Source organism: Maylandia zebra, linkage group LG22 (genome assembly GCF_041146795.1).
Source record: "Maylandia zebra isolate NMK-2024a linkage group LG22, Mzebra_GT3a, whole genome shotgun sequence".
In the NCBI taxonomy this organism is placed as follows: Eukaryota; Metazoa; Chordata; class Actinopteri; order Cichliformes; family Cichlidae; genus Maylandia; species Maylandia zebra.
Window position 1 is genome coordinate 2,575,157 of NC_135187.1, and position 15,168 is coordinate 2,590,324.

General features: G+C 41.6%; 1 protein-coding gene across 1 annotated transcript in view; it reads left to right on the plus strand.

The window, feature by feature from the left end:
• enpp2l (ectonucleotide pyrophosphatase/phosphodiesterase 2-like) overlaps positions 1–11,666 on the plus strand; it is a 30,753-nt gene extending 19,087 nt beyond the window's left edge. Inside the window, exon 25 of the mRNA XM_004574227.3 lies at positions 9,464–11,666. Within this exon, the coding sequence (XP_004574284.1) occupies positions 9,464–9,634 (171 nt within the window). The 3' untranslated portion in view covers positions 9,635–11,666. The remainder of the gene's footprint in view (positions 1–9,463) is intronic.
• Positions 11,667–15,168: the final 3,502 nt, after the last annotated feature.

Sequence of the window (15,168 nt, forward strand, 5' to 3'; positions counted from 1 at the left end):
TATCTGGGAGGGGATGTGTTGCAACACTGACGTTTGATTAAAGCACCATTCATGCTTTAATAAGCACGACTTACCCACTCTGTGTTAAATCATTATGAAGGCCGACTGCGTGGCTCCAAATTAAAGCAATAAAATAACAATGGGCAGCATTTCTCTTAATTCACTTTTAGTGCCAGTACATTTTCTTATTCTGCGTCGAAGCTCAATAACAATGTCACATAAACTGTGATTAATCCGCTGCCCTGTGTGCTTGTTAATGGGCAGCTTTGTAAACATCTCCAAACTTTCCTGGGACTCTTCAGCTCCAGTCGTGAGCAGAATGAATGGAGCGGCAGATTAAATGATGGAGCTTTTACAAACAGCTCTAAATATAAAACTGCAATTAGTTCACGATAAACACACTGCTCATGTTTATGCAGACCCTACAAATATATACTCAGTATAGGTTAAACTACTTCCATTCTCATGCCATGCTTTTGACTTTTTTAAAAAACTAAACAGCCAACAAGCCCGTGCTGCGGATGCACCACTGGGTCATTTCGAATCACCGAAAAAAAATTTTAAACTCCTTTTTTGGGTTTATGTGTGGACGAGGAATCCAGAGTTCGTCACGCAATGTTAAAGGTATGTGCCTTTTTCCACGTCACGCTGTGCGCCACGTTATTGTTTACAGGAGATGAATGAGTGGCAGAGAGTCAGATTAACAGTATTTTGTCTCTATCTGCAGGTTTTGCACGTTTACACAAGCAGTTACCGTCCCTCTATTTACAAAGGCAGAGGCCTAATTATTTTACATGTAGTTGTTTTTTTTCCCTGTGTAATAATATTCAACATTGCTATCAATACATTTTTCAAAAAATGCCTCTGTGTGCAAAATGGGTTTAAAAACACAAATCGTGGCAGGATCAGCCTGATATTATTTGTATCCCGCTGTAACTTTACTGTATAAAGAGCTAACATCTCCAAAATGTCAGGAGTAGTTAGTCATTACAAGAAGTGTTTGTGAACTAAAAATCAAGAATGTGGGATGCTGTTTGTCTGTGATTTTAACAGCCCAGCGCTGCTCCCGACGAAAGGGAAAAGCAGTTATGCAGGGGGACCTACCTCGGCACTTGTGCAGGTGAAGCCAAAGGGCAGATTTGCTTCACCATATTTTCTGGTCTTTGGCTTAGAATGAAGTTGGTTTGGAAACATTCAGCGATGCTTCATCTCCTGCTTTGCGTTTTTGTGGGCGCCCATGCTAGCAGTGTCCAAGCGTTGTTTAGTTTTTTCCCTTTTCATACCGCGCCCCCCCTGCAATGGCTCTGCGCCCTCCCTAGGGGGCGGGCCCCACACTTTGGGAAGGTCTGGGTTAGTGTGACTGAAAAATGTGCCTCTGAATAAACTGGCTGCTCCTTGGATTAAAATTTTAAGCCATCGGCAAACATATAAATCGTGTCTTATCTAATAGCTGCAAGAAAAATAAATCAGGAAAAGTGCTAAAACATTTGAGTTTGTGTGTTTTTATGGTTAAAAATTCGCCCATTGTCACTTGTCAAACGGTACAATAGATGTTTAGCTTCACTGATCATTTGAGGAGAAAATTGAGCAGATGGCTTCCCAACAACCACCAGCACGAGCTGTTTGAAAGACATTACTGATCTAGTCTCATGTTTTTACTCAGCCATTAAGAATCTGCACTGATAGCAGAGGCTAATGAAAATCTGTATTACAGTGAGGTTATGGTAATATGCTAACTTATAATATGCTAACAGCTAACTTACTGCACAAACATAAACCGACTCCAGTGTGTTGAGATACTTTAGTTACTGTCACAGGATTGTTGACAAGATGTTCCTCACATAGTGTTTGATTATTTGACGGCATCATTTTTGTCGTTAATTGTCAAAGTTCATGGATGTTTTCAGGGGAGGGCTGCGAACTGCAAACCCTTGCCTTGCAACATGATTCTGTGCTGAGACATACTTGATGCAATAAGTCCTGCAGACAGTGGAAATGGACAGACTGGGAGGGGAAGCCAACAAAAATCTCTCCATGATGAGCCAGGCTAGTCCAAAACAAGCAGGCGAGGGAAAACTGCAAAAGGAAATTACTAAAATGAGGAAATTGTAACAACAACAACAGATTGTTATATATCATATATTGCTCAGTAATAGCATGCCTATGAATCTGTGTAAGAGAAGATGGGAAATGAAGGCTCAAGAGAATGAAAAAGGAATGAAAGAGGGAGTAAAAACATAGAAAACTGTAAGGAAATATTCTTTAACAATATCCATGGAGCAAAGAAACGGGCTGTAGTTATTTGTTGGAAGTATTTATTGCTCTTGATATCGGAACAGTTAATCAATCCTGACAAATATTCCCCTGGACAAGGAAACACTGTCTGTGCTTTCCTGTCATCTTACTCTGAATATTATAATTGTTTCTGGGAAATGATTGCACTCCACTGATTACTTTGAGTCTGATAAAAGGTATAGTTGGAAGCTGGCAAAGATATTTGATGTGGAGTAAACAGCTGGCTTCCTGGCAGACTCCCTGAATGGATAAATGGGAAGATGTTTTAATGTAATGTGCTTTCCAGGGAATAACTCTTCAGAGGGTGAGTTGAGGATATCCTGACAGGCTTCAGCGCTCTATTTGTTTTGGTTGATGTCCTAAAAGAAACATAATCGCAGGGGTTGCTCTCACTCTGTGTGTAGGCATGTGCGTGACAAGCGTCGTGAGGATAAATAGTTTTGAGATATGGTAAATGGTAAATGGCCTGCATTTGTATAGCGCTTTTCTAGTCCCTAAGGACCCCAAAGCGCTTCACACTACATTCAGTCATCCACCCATTCACACACACATTCACACACTGGTGATGGCAGCTACATTGTAGCCACAGCTGCCCTGGGGCGCACTGACAGAGGCGAGGCTGCCGGACACTGGCGCCACCGGGCCCTCTGACCACCACCAGTAGGCGCCCAGTCACACACACCGCTTCAGCTCATGTGTCTTGGAATGACAAAATATTATTCTTCGTCAGCCTTTTGCTTGTGAGTCATATTGTTTTGACGTCTTATAACGATTATGTTTGAGTTTCTGTTTTCTGTAGCTCCGCCTGAAGCTGTGTTTTTAGTCTGTCAGCAGGATTATGTAAAAACAAACAATCTGACATTTTTCAAACATATATGCACATAGTTACATACAGTTGATTTTATTTAGAAAGGCCTACCTACCTACCTTTATCAATACACCATAATATAGTAATTGTAACATCCATTTTCTTGTATTGATGGGTGTTGTCTTCGTCATGGATCCCCAGACCTCCCTCCCCAGCCTATTTTCAGGGAGGTACTCGGGCATGTACAAGCCAGTTGGGCGTAATCTCTCACGTGTGTTCCAGGTATGTACTGAGCCCTTCTCCCAATTGAACATCCCAGAAACACCTCACCTAGGAGGAATCTTTAGTTCGTCACATGCATGAACCAGTATCAGTATCAGTTGTGGTTGGATGCCTTTCCCAATGACGGAGCTCATTACTATTCACAGAATGTGTTGAGAACAACCTGAAATGTTTTCAGTTTTATTAGAAATAGCGTACTTCCTGACTGAAAAGTTTCATCTTCCCAAAAAATAGAGAGTCTGTCCTTTGCTTCCTGGAATTCATGTCATCTGTGGATGACACTTTAACCAGTATACAGTAGCGTTAAAAAATGTTGGGTCCATCCGATTTACAGATGTCCTAAGAGGACAGAAACAAGAAGACGGATGAAATGCAAAATGAAACAAGGAAATTCTTGAATTATCTAATTTCAGGAAGAGCCCAAGGGGAGATACTTATCTAGTTTCAAACTTATTTTGCTATCCTGACTGTAAATGTTTAACCAACCACGAGGATGGATACAAAAGCAGACACTATGCATAGGATTTCAAAGTCTTTAACTAATTAATTGAAGAAAAGAAAGGCAGGCAAAAATGAGACACTAGGAGAGTTTCACAGGGGCCGGTATGGGCTCAAAATGTGGTCATAAATATTTTGTACTTGTAAAAAAGATTTGTGTGTGGACTTAGAAAAAAAACCCCTGCAAGTTACAAGTACGGATTTTGACCCTATTTTTCTTCCTTTCATCTGATTGGTCAATGTCATGTCAATCACAAATGTAACAATCCAATCAGAGAACAGATGGGTTTGGCTGTCGAGGGGCGCTTTTTTTGAACTGCAGGTCTTTGAAGGGAATAAATGCCCTTTTACATGCCAACCCACGAAGGAAAACAGTCTGTGGTCGTCCGAGTTTGGTGATTTTTGTGTCACAGGACTACGTGTTTAATACAGGGACTTCCACAGCCTTTTCAACAGCGCTGTGGACCGCGGGGTGGGGGCGGGCAGTGTTTTGGAAATGACAGTCTTAATTACAAAGCTTTCTTCGTTATGAATTAGCATACATGTTTTTATTGAACATTTGAAGAACTAGCAAAAAAAACAAACTCTTGTAGAGGACATAAAGTCAGAGATAGAAAAGACAAGGAGCAGGTGCATCTAGTGCAGGTAGAGCTGCTGCAAAAACCCACAGAGCCCAGCAGCCAGCAACAAATTCTGGATCCTTTGCTTTTAGTTAGCAGTTAGCATTAGCAGCACATCCTGCGTCCGATGTGAAAGGACCTTTATGCTGCGCACTGTGACTCACAGCAATGGTCCTGGGTCAGCCCTGACTTTGTGTTAAACTAATCCTAAAGTAATAATGGTATTTCTAACCACTAACATACCACAACTTTATCCTTTCAACAGCTACTGAAAGTTAGGGGACCTAGCTGCTATCGGATATTTCTATAGCGATCCTCCAGCTTCAAACTGTATCACCCTTCAAGGACCTGCAGTTCAAAAAAGCGCCCCTCCGACAGCCAAACCCATCTGTTCTCTGATTGGAGTCCACACACAAATCTTTTTTACACATACAAATCTTTTTTACAAGTACAAAATATTTATGACCACATTTTGAGCCCATAGGCCGGTTCTTCTGTAACAGGAGAGAGAAGAGTTAGTCTTGGCACTGCTTTTATAGAGAGGTGTGTGATCGGAGATGGGGGGTTTGGCTTACTTGGTCTACAGGTGAGTGAAGCAGCTGAGCGGAGGGAATGCTCTGTAGGAGTTGGTGAGCAGACAGTCGGTGGAAGGAGTGGAGGGCAGGCAGGGGAGTTCTGTTCTCTTCTTAGAAAGAGTTGTTTGAAAATTCCAAGTGATTGAACAGGAGTGCATGGAAGTGGAGCTAGTGGCAAAGAAGGTCCAGGCAGGTACGCTACCAGTCAAAAGTTTGGACACACCTTTTCATTGGGTTTTCTTGACTTCTGGCACTCCATCATTACACGTCCTGGAGGTGTGTTTGGAGTCATTGTCCTGTTGAAAAACAAATGAATGCAAAGTGGATGGCATGTCGCTGCAGGATGCTGTGGTAGCCATGGTTCAGTGTGCCTTCAGTTTTGAATAAATCCCCAACAGTGTCACCAGCAAAGCAGCCCCACACCATCACACCTCCTCCTCTATGCTTCACGGTGGGAATCATGTATGTAGAGACCATCTGTTCACTTTTTGTCTTTTTCAGACAAATCTCTTCTGCTTGTTGCTTTTCCTTAGTCGTAGTTTCTTTGCAGCTATTTGAGCTTTTCAGCTCCTCTAAACAGCTGATGTAGAGAAGTGTCTGCTACTGGAACTCTTTGTGGGCTCTGCCCTGAGGTGTGATTTCTGAGGCTAATTACTTGGATTAATTTATCCTCAGCAGCAGAGGTCTTCAAATCTTCATTTGCTGGGGCGGTCCTCATGGGAGCGAGTTTTGTCGCTTGATGGTTTTTGTGACTGCACTTGGGGAGACATACAAAGTTTTAGCAATTTTCTGGACGGACTGACCATCAGTTTTTAAAGTAATAATGGTCAGAGGATTGACGTGGGGTTGTTTCATGTTGTCAGTGAGGAGCAGAGACACTGAAGGCAGCAGTGAGCCACCAGGGGAGTGTCTGTGTCCCAGGCTGAATGAACAGTGTATTTGTGTGTGGCAAATAAAAGGGCCGCTGCCCAAATCGACCATTACGGAGCGACTGGTCCTCAAATCAAGTCTTCAAATTTCAACAATTTCGATTTTATAAACAGATTTGTATGTTCTCTATATTTAACATTATGAACCCTTCGCACCACTTTCTTCTAAGTATAAAAGTTTTATATAAGTCGCAGCACAACAACTGGAAAATTAGTGAGAAATCTAAAATACGCATTGCCTTATAATCCAGTATATCTCTGACATTACCCGAAATATAAATATTTTTAACCATCTTTTTTCTAACATGTTCAATATGAGATTTCCATGTTAATTTATCCTCCAATACTACGCCCAAAAAAAACGGAGTTCAGTAACTCTCACATCCACTCACATCCTGGGTTATCTGATCTCAGGAATTCGCATGATAAGGTGGGGCCAGGTTTCACAATGAGCTCACCCGAAACTCTGCCTGATTGGGACCCACACCCAGTTTCACACCTTGGCTCAGGCGATTAGAGGATCATCAGGGGTCCTTTTGTCCCTCTGTGGGGGGTCACTCCCACTAGGTTTATATCTGGGACTCTCCACCATTTGACCTTAGAACTGAAGAAGCTTCTCGGATGAGAGGTGAAACGTCTTCAAGCAACTTAAAGAAGTCCAGACGCTTTTCTTTGCAAGCTCCTTTGACTACGATGACCTGGATGACTGAGAACCTTCACAGACATACTTAACCAGTTCAAAGTGATTCCTCTCACCCCATAATTCAGCTTAGAAATCAAAATAAAATGTTGCAGCGTATCAAAAGCTGTTTTTTGATTCAACAAATACCCCTGTTGTATATTTATTTTTGTCTGTTGCAAATGAAATGTTGTCAGTAGTAGTCATCAATGTTAATGCCATTGATCTGTTTTTCCGAAAGATCACTGATATGGCATTAGTCATACTCCCAGCATTATACAATCTAAATTTCACATTATTTCCATCAGTTGATGCATCTTGCATTTTATTGTCAATGTTATCATCAACAAAGTGTAGTGGTTAGAGGTTGCTGGTTTGATTCCATTGTTGATGTTTTGTATATTATGTTGTGAACATAAGAACGATCTTAAAATTACTTCCAGCAAGTTTTACGTACGGTTGTCCTGGGACAACATGTTTGGTACTGAAAGCTTCTGGATTGCTTTTCAACTCCATGTTAAGCAGCAGAACCACCGGTTATTGAACCAGAACAATTTTTGAAGTAGATTCATTCTCACACCAGTTTGGCGTATAAAGTACGGAGTGTCAGACCTGTCTAATGCCATAACCCAGAAAATCGGGCCGCTGAAGCCAAATGACAAGTTGTGTGTTAGATCAACTGTGTAAACACATCTGGTCTGTTCTGTGTTCACCAGCAATCCATGTGTGTCTATGAGCTGTGGGTTAATCTTGGAGGCTGTAGCCAATCAGGCTGGTACAGGCTCAGAGTACAGAGCCAATATTTCATCTGCAAAACTAAGTAAATGTGGGTTCAGAAAGGAAACGATATGAAACTTTGCAATACTGGATTTCTCCTAAATCCAATACCTACCTACCTCACAAGAGCTAATTAAGATATAAAAACAACCACAAAAACACGGAGACCTTGTATAATTTCTGGTTACTGGCATTTTGACTATAAACTTTACAGGAACCAACAACTCAGGCTGTGAGCAAATATTGATATTAAAAAAAATTCAGAGTCATGTTCAGATTAGAAGCTTAAAACGTGTCATTTCTAGACAGCTGGTGATTCAGAGGTTTAGCATTACTGGTGTCACAATCTAGCTCTGAGGAAAGTCACATTCACCAGCTGTAAATCTGTCACGCATAATAACTGCAATATTGGGATCAGTGTGCAGCTCTGTGTCATGTGTCTTATGACCTTGTTAAAATTGTCAGTTTGAGGAAGCATGAAAAGGTGTTTGAAAATTTTTTTTATTGCTTGATATTGAGATTCCTGTTAATTCTGCAAAGTACTGACATTGAGTCAACAAAATGGCAACAAGTAAACCAAACTGTCAGCAGGGCAGGTGCTGACATGTGTTTCTGCTCTCCCATGAACAATGGTGTGCTGGCTTTGAAGCGTAGTTATGTGGTCAGTATTTTAACTTGTTTTAGGGATTTCATTTTGTCTCACATAATCTTCGATCTTGGTAAAATTAAATCATGCAGAACCAACACAATCTAGCTTTAGTTTCAAATTACTGAAACATAAATTTAGAGAAAACAACTCAATGGGTTCTAAATGTTTAGACGTTTTTAAAGTGTACTTCTCTGCTAAAGAGGGTTTTTACTGCACCTTGGATATTCAACAATGAGTTTCATAGTTTTCCATGTTGCTTACACCAAAGCGGCCACAGAAATAGTCCAAGGACATTCTTGCTGTTTGATATGAGAAAGGTTTATGGACATGTGTAATATTTAATATACGTTCTGGCTGGTAAAATTTCACAACATTAATATATACAGAGGCAGAGATACAGCGTGGTGGGATTTTTTTTTTTTTTTTTTTTTTTAGCTATGTGAAACTTCAGCAAGCCCCAACAAAAAGGCGGATCCATCCAGTTCACAGATGCCTCAACCGGAAAAACAGGAAAAGGGATGAAATGTAAACTAAATAAAGTACAGGGTCAAAGGTTGCACAAACTGAAATGTTAGTCCTGAATAAAAATAATGAGAAGCAAGGCAGTGTGCAGAGGTTACGTTTATATTATATTTCAGATCCTAGAAATAACTACGTCTCATGTTTCCCTGTGTGGCAAACAGGATGAGGACCCAAACGCAGGACTCGGAACACGGAAAAGTAGACTGAAAACGGCGGCTTTATTTGCTGGAAAAATTCTACACCGGATACAAGAAAATGAAACCGGAAAGTAGAAACAGTGCTGTCAGCGTTGATCTCGTTATAATGGATGGCGTCAACGCGTTAATGAGCTAACCACACGAACGCATTGACACCGTCCAGCCCCACGCATGGGGTGATCCACGGTTAATGGAGATTTGCTGTGTTTGCTGTCATTTTAACGAGATTAACGCTGACAGCACTACTAGAAACATGAAAACTAGTGAACTAAACTGGGATTGAGAACTAGGAAAATACTACGAGTATGGAGGAAACACACACAGCACTGAGGAGGTTTGATGGTTAACAACGTGACGCCAAACAGGGCAAGACTGAGGACTAAAATACACAGGCAGGAAACAGGTGCAAACACAGCTGGGACTAATGTCCACATAGCACAGAAGACTATGAAAGTAAAACGGGAAACAAAGACGTCGTTCTTCTTTACTGTTAGTCTGTAAATCACTTGAAAAAGTCACACTGCAATTGCACAACTTGTGTGGTGAAATGTTTTCAATTACTGTGGAAAATATTAGAAAAAAATGAATGCATGATGGTATCGGCTGCTGAATCACAGCCTTTGTTTCTGCAGAGCGCCGAGGATGAATCGAAGTGGGTCGAAGACATGCTGAAGCTCCACACAGCCCGAGTACGAGATGTGGAGATCCTTACGGGCCTGGACCTCTACAGATCCACAAACCTCACATACACCAACACCCTAATTCTCAAAACCTACCTGGAGACCTTTGAGAGGGATGAGTAGGAGCCAGAGACAGAGATGATCATATAGGATGTAACCCTTTGTAAAATGTCTGCATTTTTATTGCATGCTCTTTGGAAAGACAACATAATGCTGTTCCACTGCTGAAGAACCGCCCAAGAAGTGCTTGGAAAGGGAACACATATTTGAAAATTACAAGAATGTTTGTTATGACAGGAATATTACAGTACTCATTCTAAAGCACACATCAAGAACCACACCAGTGTTTTATGTCTGTGCCTAAAAGAGATTTCTCCTTCACATTTCTACTGCCATATGCACTGCATGCTATGAGATTTAATATGTAAAGTTACATGTGTTTAGTCATTTAGAAAAATCCATTCTTGGTGGTCTTCGATCATGGAAGATAATCATTGTGAACTGACACAGTGAGAAGTTTTCATTGCAAACTGTAAGAAAATAGATTTAAAAAAAAAGATCAAAGTGGTTAAAAAATGACGTGAAAAATGAGAACATATCAACCAGGCTTTAATTTCTTCAATCTTGTAGTTTGACCTGTTCACAGCAGCCAGTAAAACAGGTGGAATCACAAACTTTTAAAATCAACATACTCCCAAATTAGTCACTGAGTCTGTAAACTCATCAAAAGGTTGATCAAGATTAAGACACTTCTATAGGTCCAGAACTCTTGGCCTTCAGCTGAAGGCACGTCTGCACTGGCTTAACTTTACTTCCTGTTTCATACTGCCTGTGCCACTAACTATAAGACTATGATTATGGGCAGAGTTTTCCCAAATGGAAAAAAAGTGAACACATATTTTTTCTTATCTTTTAATTTCTGAAAATGTAGCACTTCTTTTTTACAAAACCCAACTTTCTCCCTTTGTCCCTAAACCACTTGATGGTGATCCAGCAGATGCTAAGAGTTTAACACCAGCAAATGTGCAAATTTGCTGGTGTTTAGTTTCTTGATTGCATGATGATTTAACCAACAGTTGTGTGACAGGTAATCCAACAGGCCTAACCGACCATAGTCCTGCACCTACAGTGAAAAACTGTCGTTGTGATTTCATAAGCACCTGCTTGTTATCTCTTTTGCTAACTCTGTCAAAAGGTGTGAATTTTTCTACAATTTATCATATTTATAATAACTTTGCCACTCGTCCATCCTGCTAGCCATCGCTTCTCCGATTCTGTTCAGTGTCCTGGGCAGCTGAAGCTGAAACCAAGCAATCATTGGGTGAAAGGTGGTGTACACCCTATATAGGTTTCCAATCCTCCACAGCTCTTACATCTGAGACATGCATTCACATTCACACCTTTGGGAGGAAACTGGAGTACCTGCAGGGAGCTCATGCCAGCACAAGGACAGCATGCCAATTCCAGTCTTTTCTTGCTTTTCCTGTTCTAACAATGTACTCACAATCACAACAAAGGAGTGTGGTTTGGAACATGTCCAGTTTAATTAAAAGTTTAAAGAACTTAATGTCACCACCTCTTTTAGAAAATTTAAAGAGAAATGAATGCATTCATCTCAGTCCAAATGATTACTATTTTGCAAACTGAATGCAGACATTAGGTGTGCAAAGAGGCTGCTGTAAAACCACGTGTCTCTGCAATACAGTGTAATATAGCCGAGATACTGAAAACACAAATTAAAATGAATATCGTTTGACCTTCACTTTGATTTTGAGCCAACTGAGTTACAACATGATAGCTTAAAATGAGACCTAACCTCGAAACCATGGAAGTGTCCTTTAGTTCTGTTTAAACGGTGGAGAGGCGACACTGATGTCATCTGTCTGACGTTATCTCTTTATCCAAATTCAACTTTGCTTCCACGCCTTTATTCCTACACCGATAAGCCAGAACCTGCATTTTTTTCACGTTTGACATTTTGTAACATTAGCCCAGTGTTACCATACCTAACTACTCGTGACTGCGTAGCCATAGTCATGGTAATAAGTAAAAGGATCAATAAAAAGTCAGTTAATAGACCTGTCAAGATGTGTATGAAGCCATGTTTATTCTTGTAGCCTTTCAAATAAAATCTGTAGAGTAGTGGAAACGTTCACTGAGTTGTTTTTTATTGTGTTGTTCTCTGCAACCACTGGACTGGCAGATGATGATAATAATAATAACAATGGATTGGATTTATATAGCGCTTTTCAAGGCACCCAAAGCGCATGACAATGCCACTATTCATTCACTCTCACATTCACACACTGGTGGAGGCAGCTACGGTTGTAGCCACAGCTGCCCTGGGGCAGACTGACAGAAGCGAGGCTGCCATATTGCACCATCGGCCCCTCTGGCCAACACCAGTTCAGGTTTTCATGATGACTCCTGGAAACCTGAGAAGTTTTGTTCTTAAGAAAGCATCAAGGTTTCTGTGATGGCTCAACTTCAACTTTATTTTGCAAACAGATTTCCTTGTAATTTATTGCTCATGCTTCATGTTAGCCAATCAGTGTGCCCTCATGGATTATGTTTTACATGCACCTTTGTCCCCTAAATGATTAGAGCTGGGTCACATTACCTATGAAGAGCCCAGGCGTTCTTTCACCTGGGTGACTCAGCTGGAGGTGATCGGGCCCCAGCTTGTGTCCAAGCAGTGCACTACACCACGGTTCCCTTTTCTTGATCCACAGCCATCTGGAAGCTTTCCACTCCTGCAACCCTCTGATGCCAACAACTGTAAGTGTGTGGTACGGAGACCGACCCAGGAACCTCCTGTAGCCCATCTCAAGGGTTCATAGCAGATCCTCCACCCATCAGAATTCTACAAGCTGCTGATATTTTGCCACCTTTAGCTCATGGGTGTCCTCAAAATGGTTCTCCGAGGGGGATTGCGAGTTCAAAGGTCAACAAGCCTGTAAAGCCTGTACAGGTCTTCAGCTAGTTCAGAGGTTTAAATCAGTATCTGGTAAATCTGGCGTTTGGCCTGTTGATTCCCTGTAGAGATCGCATCAGCTACTGTGTTCAAGACCTCGGTGGTGCCATATATTTCTCCCCTCTACCAGGGCTTTAGGGGAGCAACTCAAAATATGTGCTCACTCCAAAGCCTCCAAAGCCTGCCACATCTGTTCAGTCTTCACAGCAACACCTGCAGAGGAAACTCCAATGTCTGCTGAGGCTCCAAAAAGTAGCACCTCCCTGGTTCTGATGACCTTGAACTCCTCCGTTGGGCTGGTGAAGGGAATAACTTGTAGCTCCATTAACAGTAGAATCAGTTTGAGGTTCTCAGGGTTGGTGTATAAAGTGTGTACCTCTTACAACAGAGACAAGGGTTTACATCCAGCTTCCCATCTGCGGATACACCACAGGCACTTTGATTAGAGTCAGGAATGAGTCAAGAACTTTGTGTCTCTTGTCACGGTGAGTCTGCAGTAGCTTCAGTCATATTAATATGATTGTGTTTACTTTACATTTCTTACATTTTATTGCATGACTGGATATTTGTTTTTAATATAATAGCCGGTGTGAGTGTTTGGCTCATGGTTGGCACATAATTGGCACACAGCTTCTTTCTCTCTTTGCTTAAGTGGCTCAGTGGTATGCTTTTCTTAGCAGAATGACAGTCTTGTTTTCTGCTAGAAGGAGTTTTTCACAGGTTACATAAGCTGCATAATCATGCAGCTTATGTAACATCATTTAGATCACACTAGGTGTGTTTATGCATCTGCAGTAACCCCAGCCGGCTGGCTCCCTTCTCACATCACTCGTGAACAAGACCCCGAGATACTTAAACTCCTCCACTTGGGGCAGGGTCGCGTCCCTGACCTGGAGTGGGCACTCCGGGTCGCCTTCGGGTCAGGGAACGGGTCCTGACTGTCATCTGTGCTTATGCGCCGAGCGGCAGTTCAGGGTACCTAGCCTTCTTGCAGTCCCTGAGTGGGGCACTGGAGGACGCTCCTCCTGGGGACTCTGTCGTCCTACTGGGAGACTTCACTGCTCACGTGGGCAACGACAGTGAGACGCTACATCCAGATGAACAGAATAAACTTTGGGGGATACACACGATAATGTTTCATCTCCTTAATGCACGTGTAGTGTCTCTTCATTTTTCCCAACTAGCATTCTTGGAAATTACGCATTGTTCTATGTTAGGACACAGGTCAGCTGTTTTCTACTACCATACATTTGTAGGGTGGGCATGGGCAGTGTGAGGACCCAGGAGCGGACACAGACGTGGAGACAGCGCTGAACTTGAAACAAAAAGCGAGCCTTTATTTTGGCTGGATTAAAGGTGGCAAACAAAGCAGAAAGCTATGAATAGCTGACTATGATGAGTCTGTGCTGGAAAATGAAATAACTATAAAACGAATACATGAATGAGCAACATGAACATGACCAGCACGCCTGAAACCAGACACAACATGAACCCAAACACTGGGTTGCATGACCCAGACCATGACAATATTCAAGTGGTAACACGAGTCAGTCCCAGTTAAATATGAAATATGAGCTAATATGCTACTTAAAGCGAAAACGATAGCAAATCTCACAAAAGTGAGTAAGTTGAAGCTGGACTCCCTTAGGGTGGTGTCGGGAGGATGTTATCCAAGATAAGAACAATGCAGGATAACACCTCCTACCCACTCCATGACCTGCTTGCCAGTCACAGGAGAACGTTTAGTGAGAAACTGAGATTTCTCATGATGCACCACGGAACAGGACATGACGGCTGCCCCGTACTCCTCCATCGAAAGCACAGAACACACTGAAATAGTTACAACAGCCTGGCTTCTGCTCAATCAACAGCCTCCACAGGCTGATGACCTGTTACAGTTAGAGTCAAATGTGAGTCATACATATTTAATCTGTAATATTCTTGATATTTATGATTGATATTAGAGCTATTTGTAATATGTTGGAAATCTCACCTTCTTCTATGGGTGGGACCATTTTGATGCTTCAGTCTGTTTATTTCTCGCTACAGATAAGGTTATGTTTCTCTACACTGTAAACCAGAGAGATGACGCACATAAAACCCCCTCTGGACATCAGCCGAGTCCTGTTATCACACTGCATCATAGTTTCATGAGTGATTTATAATCAGGGGCACTTATGTAGAAATGCTTCTCAGTTAGGTTGACTCCTTTTCTGTAATATCCCGGCTCTCCTTGGACAGAGTTATATGTCATTTACAGGTTTTTGTTTTTTTCAAACACCTCTCTAATGGCACGATCTGATATCGTCGCGTTGGTGTTGATCCTGGAACAACAGATCATCCGCTCTAATGCATGTCAGAAGTTGGCACCAACACTTTTGTTTCACACTGAAAATGAAACATAAAAAATCTAAATGAAATTCCTGCCCCGAGAACTATAATGACCTGAGACGTTTGGCACCACAAAAGAAGAATATTGTTAAAGCAAGACTGTATGAAAGAATTTCCTTTTCCTTTGATTAGAGATAATTTCAATGGTAATGCGTCTCATTATATTTGACCTTTCTGCAGAAGCCTCGTGTGTTCTTTTGTCACTAGTTTAACTGGTTTTAGATTTCAACGAAAGAGCTTTGGTTTTATTTTAAAGGCCTTAAAAGGCAAAGGTTATGCACTGTTAGAAATG